This window comes from Cyprinus carpio, chromosome B24 (genome assembly GCF_018340385.1).
Source record: "Cyprinus carpio isolate SPL01 chromosome B24, ASM1834038v1, whole genome shotgun sequence".
Lineage (NCBI taxonomy): Eukaryota > Metazoa > Chordata > Actinopteri > Cypriniformes > Cyprinidae > Cyprinus > Cyprinus carpio.
The window spans coordinates 3,808,054-3,816,657 of record NC_056620.1 but is presented as its reverse complement, the minus strand read 5'-3'; the positions used below and the strand labels follow the sequence as shown (position 1 = coordinate 3,816,657).

The 8,604-nt window shown below is 39.2% G+C and overlaps 1 protein-coding gene across 1 annotated transcript; it reads right to left on the bottom strand.

The window, feature by feature from the left end:
* Window positions 1–1,472: 1,472 nt before the first annotated feature.
* On the bottom strand, window positions 1,473–5,403 carry LOC109049535 (gap junction delta-4 protein-like). The gene is made up of 2 exons (XM_019067212.2): window positions 5,061–5,403; window positions 1,473–3,960 (listed from the first exon to the last, which is right to left on the bottom strand). Exons 1-2 carry the CDS (start codon window positions 5,122–5,124, stop codon window positions 2,756–2,758), a joined length of 1,269 nt encoding a protein of 422 aa, XP_018922757.1. The 5' UTR covers window positions 5,125–5,403; the 3' UTR covers window positions 1,473–2,755.
* Window positions 5,404–8,604: the final 3,201 nt, after the last annotated feature.

Genomic DNA, 8,604 nt, shown 5'->3' with positions numbered 1-8,604 from the left:
AACAGTGCTGAGAAAAGTAAGAGATACCACGCGACACGCCGTCCACGCGCCTCTTTGAGCTGCGGTCAGGACAATAAATAACACCTGAATAAAATAAGATGATGATGATTATTATTATTATTATTATTATTATTATTATTATTATTATTATTATTATTATTATTATTATTATTATTTAACCCAGTGTTACCTTACCATTTAAAGATAACTTCCGGGGCGCTAGATTACGCCCATTTTACGACCCCTGCCACAATGCAATTTACCATTTCAATAAAGATTCATTGAAGCCAGAGAGGTGCAGTACCCACTCCAGCCAGCAGAGAGCACTGAGTCTCAGTGAGAGCAGTAACAGTGAAAGCTGCACATGTGACAGGTACGTTTACAGGCTCCTTGGTTTCAAAACATCTCTTATTTTAATATTAGATCTCACCTTACATATGTGACACCAAGAACAAAACAATTGTGCAGTGTTCAAATACAGATTTCAGTTGTTTTCCTCTTTTGAAAATACATTGTGTTCTAAAATTCATTACTGTGGTGACAATATAACGATAAACATTAATAAAAATCAAAATCACATGCACTGTCTAATTTTGTAGCCATTAGAAGACAATTCTCACACCCAAAAAGAACTGGCATGAAAACTGGCAAACTGTAACTTTGTTGTAGTCCTTATAAACAACTTTAGCCTTCCTGGGGGGTGTTTCCTAAAAGAAGCTATTGGTTGCAAATTCTGTCATTAGGCTACCAGTAGAGCTCAGTGGAACTTGCCACCATAGTAAGCTAACAATTATTTGGGAAACACACCCCTAGTTGGTCAATTCTAGAATGTTTACATTTACAGTAATGTTTTAGTATTACAGTAGGCCTACATATACTTAAACAGTATATTTATAGAAATGTATATATTAAACATTCTGAGTGTCCTGGAGAAGTGTCAAAGACAGTTGAAATAACATATATGCAAAAGTAATTGCATTTATTGCACATTAATGTGCATTTATTGCATATTGATGTACAAACATTTGCAGTAATGAAGAATTGTCCATCTTCAGACTTGAGTTCAGTGCATGTCTGTCCACTAGAGGGCATGATTTGTCAGTTTTTAATAGGATGGTAGGTTTCCCCAACCCTGTTTAGAAGAAGAAGAAAGAAGAAGAAAGTCGTGATATTTGCCAAGTATGGTAACCCGTACTCGGAATTGGTGCTCTGCATTTAACCCATACAAGTGCACACACACAGCAGTGAGAAGTGAACACACACCCAGAGCAGTGGGCATCTATATCCAGCACCCGGGGAGCCGGGGTTCAGTGCCTTGCTCAAGGGCACTTCAGCCATGGGTATTGAGGATGGAAGAGAGTGCTGTTCATTCACTCCCTCCCACCTACAACTCCTGTCAGCACCAAGACTCGAACCTGCAACCTTCTGGTTAAAAGTCCAATTCTCTAACCATTAGGCCACAGCTGGCCACAGCTGCCCCCAGCAGGGCATACCAACAGTACACATTTTTCTAATCAGAAACACCTGAGTCAACTCATCAGCACATTACTAGAGACCCCAAGTAATATGTTACTTTGTGGTCACATGAACTCGCATGAGTGAGATCCAGTTATCATTTTGGAAATGATTCTTTTTCATTTGAAATCCAGCTGTCATCACAATTGAAATGAAATGAACTTTAAGTGAAATTAAATGCATTGCATTTTGAGATACAGGAGTTCATGCAGTCTGTCCTTTCTTTAATAGTCACCAGTTTAAAGTTGTGTAATATGTGAAATATTAATAATATTTCTCTGCCCTTTTAAGGGGGAGTGTGATTTGTTCAGGTAATAAAATAGAAACCATGCCAAAGAGTCACTAACTTGCAAACCATTTGACATCAGACTAAAGATCTGTAGCATCTAGCAGCAAAAAAAAGACAAAAACTACTACTACAAATCATCATCAGTGATGTATAAGGAAATTCCATAAATAGTCAATCCCAGAAGTCCCTGTTGTGTTTAATAAGACACATGACTGACATTGTGAGGACAGGAGGGCTGCAGTCTAGGTGACTGTCCAAAACCAACATGTCTAATCGTTTACATGTTGCGGCTCGCTTCTGAGAGTCTGAAAGGCGAGCATCGTCTTGCTCTCGTGTTACACCAGATTATGGAGCTCTATTTAAAGTGTTTGTTCTAAAGCTCCAAACCGAACCCCAGCGGGTCCTTGAAATAGTGTTACAGGCTACCTACATAAATACAAAAGCAGCCTAGGCAGTAATTGCTTTATGATGCGGTCCAGTTGACTGACAATCGACAGTTCCTGAGTTTTTTCAGGCTGGAGGATTTTGGAGGAACTTTAAAGCACCTTCGTACCCTCAGGGTTGTTCTTGATTGGTGGCCGCTACTGTTGAAGCAGAAAGTATGTCAGTCTTAGCTTAACCTCAGAGACCCTGGGTGGTTGCAACAGACCTGTTTTTAGAAAGGCCTTCGGTGTCCCTTGATTGTCGCAGGGGCAAGACAGGTCAAGGCCCCGTCTGGCTTGTGAAAGAAAGACAGAATGCACTAACACAACATAAGAGGCAGGTGGATGCTGATGGGCGTAGCTGATCCAAGGGTTGGCATGTATCCATGACGTTGACATCTAATAATACCTCTCATTTCACCTTGTTTCTCCAAGCAGTCTATTCCAATCAAGTCACTCTGTTTCAGTCAAGTCCCAATCAACTCGCTATGCTTCAAAATGAAAGCTTCTTAGTCATCTGGAGAGACAATCAAACCCATTCCGACCTCTTTTCTTGTCCGTCTCCATTGCAAGTTGGTACGTCCTCACCGGTGGTCATTTCTACCAGAGTATATTGCCCTACTCTTCTGGTACACACCGCTGTTGCCCCCGAGACATCAATTGCACCTTGAGCAGCTAGTTTGTCCCGTCGTGGAGGTGGTGGAGGTTTGAGACGACTGCATTTGCTAACTCGGACGGATCTATGAGTCCCCAAAGGCTCACTGGGGTACAGTGCCACTTCACTGCCCTCTCTAACCATCCCCTCTTCTTGGATGGGTTGGTAGCTGCTGCTGTCGTCATTGTTGTTGGAACCAGGCATTCCAGCAATTGTAGGCATTCCTGCAAGAGGTGAAGCTTGTGGAGGGTCATCGTCCAAAAGAATGGAAGCAGCTTCATCGCAACTTGAGTTTCTGGTCCCTCTTTTGCGGAACCCTCCCGGTCCCATCACATCTTGATTCGGCTGGATGCTGGTGTCGACACCTTGATTCCCATTCCCTGACAAGTAGTACTGCTCCTCTGCGTACATCTTCTCTACTAGCATCTTTCCCTTGCTTTTTTGCCTCACAGAGCGCTGGATGGCACAGATTAGGTCGCACACGTTTAGTAGCAAGGACAAAGCGGCTGCCCCCAACATAAAGTTCAGCATGATGGTTTTCTCAGTGGGCCTAGAGATGTAGCAGTCCACCATTGTTGTGCAAGGTGATTGCTGACACATGAAGCGTTTGTGGATGTGGAAGCCAAACAAGTAATAATGTGCAGCTCCAAATCCAGCTTCTACAACTATCCGAAGCAACAGATGCAAGATGTAGGCTCCTGTGAAGTACTGCACCAGGCCCTTCTCAGCCTTCATGATGGTCTTACAAAGAGATGCTTTCCTGAACGATTCTTGATGGATCTTATAGATGGAGTCTGCTTTTATGGACTCAGAAGTCCCGCTGTCAGCAGGTAGACCAGAACTCACTTTGTGGATCACATAGATGACAAACACCACATAAGGAAGGCAAAGGGTGGTGAGCTGCACCAGCCAGAATCGGACAAGGGAAAGAGGGGCAAACATGTCGTAGCACACGTTGGCACAACCGGGCTGAATGGTGTTACACACAAATCTTTCCTGCTCATCCTGGTAGAGGGGATAACCAGCAAACAGCAAGACCAGGATTCTGAGGAATACCACCAGGACGAGCCATGCTTTCCCTGAGGAGCAAAAGCACACAGTTCTTTGTCAGTTTAACTTATCATTTATAATGTTCCTTTAAAATTGGTCTGGAAATTCACTTAATGTTGTTAAGTTTGACAGACTGATCTTAAATATTACTTTAATTGACAACATATAAAATATGACCCAGTGTTGAGTATTTGTAGGAGAACATTGGTAGGATCATATCAGCTTTACACTTGATATTCAGTGGATATTGTTCCCAATGTTATGACTTTGCCTTAACTTTTTTGTTTGTTTGTTTGTTTTACTATATTACTTCTACTATATTTAGAATATTTATACAAGCAAATCACAACCCGATGTCACGGCAATTCATGCATATTTTATGAGGTGGCTAATTTGTACAAATTCGTATGACCTCAGTCGTACGAATTTGTACAATTTGTGAAAAATCTTACGTATTTTGCAAGGTGGTAAATTCATAGGAATTCATATGACTGACAACCCCACCCCTCCCCTAAACCTACCCCTCACAGAAGTCATAAAAAATTTGTGAGGTCATACGAATTTGTACAAATTAGCAACCTTTTAAAATACATAGTAATTGTTTATGAGATAGTGTTGGCAAATCATCCTGGATTATATATATATTTTTTTACATTATATATTACATGTAAAAACTGATGGATAACGTTTGTCCACATGCAATACACAATGATACAGTGGCCCCCCAAAATATTTGGACTGTTCGGAATGTACAAATGTCATTGCATTAGATACAAAATAAATAACTAAGGAAAAATAAGTGGCATCTGCCAATGAATTAGCCATTTTTTAAATGAAGGAATTGGCCTAAAGGTGATTTTTAGTGGATGAACTCAGTTTACACAGGCATCGTTTAATAACCAGCAAGTGTCCAAATACATTTCATCTTAATTTTTCAACAATATATCCGTTGTTTTATTACTTAAAATCTAACAGACATTTATGTGAATGTTTACCATGTACAAATGTGCTATCCTTGAAAATATAATACAATGATATTTAGACATGGAAGGTTTGCACATAAGTGCCCAAATACTTTCTGGAGCTCCTGTATGAATTTGTATTAAAATACCAAAAACCGTACACATACCTATGAGAGTGATGTTGTGGTTCAATGTTATGAAGATAATTTCAGATGCAGTCTGTTTAGCCATGCCAGCAGATTTAGGCCTCCAAACCCAGGATATCCCACTGGTCAACTCACAGCCCACTTGATTCCACACAAAGTCTGTATTAAACTCAGTCTATGTGGGCATTAAAAATAAGCACTATTTACAAGCCCTCAAATTCCCGGTCAGGTCCTACACACCAGTTTGGATGAAATCCACAACGGCAAGACTCACGCGTATCCACCAACTTGGCTTCCCATCTTACCTCTGCCCTGACAACAACTGTTCCCAGACAACAGAAGACGAGAGATGTGAGCTCCATTGTGAGGCTATTCTTACCCACCAAAGGCATGTCGGCATGCAGGCCTTGCTGTGATATTTGGGCTCTGTTTGTCCTTACAGGAGAATAACTAGCTGGATCAGGCATCAAATAACCATATTAAATTCTCATGTCTGATGGAAAGCATTTCAATGACAGTTCATTGTCAGTCACATGAGGTCCTGGGTGGCAGAATCCTTAGGAAATAATTTTTGTTGACGTGAATTTCATTTATTTTAACCTTTTAGGATACTGAAGACTTGCATACTTGTGTCTAAGTTTTTTGTTGGGTGCTGAGGTCATGCAGCATATAAATTAAACTTTTGATCTGAATTCTACAAGGATATTTTTGGTTGGCTTCTGTTAGAGATGCACTAGGTGGTTCTAATATTATTACATTATTAAAAAGAATCCCCTCTTTAGCTCTGTCCTTGAGGTGTTTGGCATGACTGAATGCCATGGGATCAGAGGAGATCATAGTGGAATCTCTAGAAGCTTTTAGCCCAGTCTAAATGACCTCTGAATGAGGGACATCTGGACAGAGGGTTTGAAGGACTTGCGTTCTAATGAATGGAGACTTATGGGTACGCAAACTGTATTGGCAGCTGCTTGGGTAGTAAACTTTTTTGATACATTAAATGAGAGGGAAATTGTTGTGGACCTAAATTAAGTTTGTAATTTAGAGAATTATTTTGCAATCCCTTTATGAATAAAAATTGTAATGTATTCATTAACAAGAAATATTTGCAAAAATAAAGGCTACTCTGCGTCAGACACTCTACATAAATATTACTATTAACCTGCCTTGGATAGTCAAGTAGGGAAATTAGTTCTTATTTTGGAACGTGTTTATGAGATTGATTACACTAGGAGAACAGCAAATTGCATCCTGTTTTTTTTTTTTAAGCGAGTAGGCGAACAACAGTTTAAGTTTATGCCTGCATTGAAGAGACAATGCAAATCATACAGCATTTGCAATTCTAACAAAATTAGTTATTTTCAACACAAATGCATTTCCCACATTTGTGGTGACTGACAATTTAGAACAGATACTGCATGTCCCAGATGACTTATTACAGTCTAAAATATTTCAATAATTTTATATTTTTCGGCTCTGTATATCTGTAATTGGATTAGCAGGCAAGCTCTGCTAAATAAAGACAATTTTAAGGTAACTAGCAGCGGCGTAGTTCACCAGGGACACATTTAGAGGTGCAAAGCCAAAGACTTAGGATGGAAACGCATGGGCCATATGCTCTCGGTTCAGAATGACTTGCTTTTATAGTTGATGGTCTATTTTTGAACATGTCATTGAACTATTTATTTCATAAAATGAGGTGCAGTGCAACTTATGGATGAATTTATTTGGTCAAGTAAAATGCATCAAACCTTTCTAGCGCCAACATTCCATTTCTTAAAACAATGAACAGTACATTTGATTGTACACACAGTATTTACTAAAAATATAATAAATGATATTCGCTTAAATTCTGATTCTGGCAAATGATCAGTTCTGGTCCTACTAGATCTCAGTGCTGCGTTTGACACTGTCGATCATAACATACTACTAGAGAGACTGGAAAACTGGGTCAGGCTTTCTGGGATGGTAATCAAATGGTTTAGGTCATACTTAGAAGGGAAAGGTTATTATGTGAGTATAAGAGAGCATAAGTCTAAGTGGACGTCCATGACATGCGGAGTCCCACAAGGCTCAATTCTTGCACCACTCTTGTTTAGCCTGTATATGCTCCCACTAAGTCAAATAATGAGAAAGAACCATATTACCTATCACAGCTATGCTGGTGATACCCAGATTTACCTAGCCTTATCGCCAAATGACTACAGCCCCATTGACTCCCTCTGCCAATGAATCGATGAAATTAACAGTTGGATGTGCCAGAACATTCTTCAGTCAAACAAGGAGAAAATGAAGTCATTGCATTTGGAAACAAAGATGAAGTTCTCAAGGTGAATGCACACCTTGACTCTAGGAGTCAAACATCTAAAGATCAAGTCAGAAATCTTGGTGTGATTCTGGAGACAGACCTTAGTTTCAAAGGTCATGTCAAAGCGGTAACTAAATCAGCATACTATCATCTCAAAAACATTGCAAAAATTAGATACTTTGTTTCCTGTCAAAACTTGGAGAAAATTGTTCATGCCTTTATCACCAGCAGGGTGGACTATTGTAATGGTCTCCTAACCGGCCTTCACAAGAAGACAATTAGACAGCTGCAGCTCATAGAGAATACTGCTGCCAGGATTCTGACTAGAACCAAAAAATCTGAGCATATCACACCAGTCCTCGGGTCCTTACACTGGCTTCCAGTGACATTTAGGATTGATTTTAAAGTACTTTTACTCGTTTACAAATCACTCAATGACCTAGGACCTAAATACATAGCAGATATGCTCACTGAATATAAACCTAACAGACCACTCAGATCATTAGGATCGAGTCAGTTAGAAATACCTCGGGTTCAAACAAAACAAGTGGATTCCGCTTTTAATTATGCCGCCTGCAGTTGGAATCAGCTTTCAGAAGAGATCAGATGTGCTAAAACAAGTCACATTTAAATGCTGTCTCAAAACTCATCTGTCTAGCTGTGCATTTATTGAATGAGCACTGTGCAATGTCCAAAATGATGGCACTACATTTTATGTATAATCATTTTCTATTCTTAACTGTTTTAAACTCATTTTAAACCTCTTAAATATTGTTTTAATCATTTTCAAAGTTTTTAAAGTCCTTGTTTTATTGGTGTGATTATTATTATTATTTTCTTTTCTTTTATGCAAAGCACTTTGATTTACCATTGTGTATAAATGTGCTATATAAATTAATTTGCCTTGCCTTAAAAAAAAAGACTCTTAATTTATAAATGACTATTTTCTTGATAATACATATGAGACCAAATTTAGTTGTTGCCAAGGGTCCATAGTGCGCAAATATTTATTCTCTCTATCAGTGGTTTCTAATTGAAAAAGTAAGGTAAATTATGTCCTCCAATACTGACCTCCATTCAGTGCAATTTGCCAAAAATCAACACTTTGAGAAACACTAAAGAGTTGGGTAAAAAGCAGAAAACCTTTACTGTAACTTGTCAAACATTAAAATGTGAAATACCTAAGAACCTCTGAAAATGAAAACTCAAAAGTTTACTCAAAATTGAGACTCGTTTGCTGAATCACCCCAGGAAAGTTGA

Bases quoted from the DNA above. Each gene is read 5' to 3' on its own strand.
- LOC109049535 (XM_019067212.2), bottom strand. From the start codon at position 5,124: ATGGCTAAACAGACTGCATCTGAAATTATCTTCATAACATTGAACCAC. The intron at 3,961-5,060 runs GTATGTGTACGG...TTTGCTCCTCAG, and splicing joins CCACAACATCACTCTCATAG to GGAAAGCATGGCTCGTCCTG.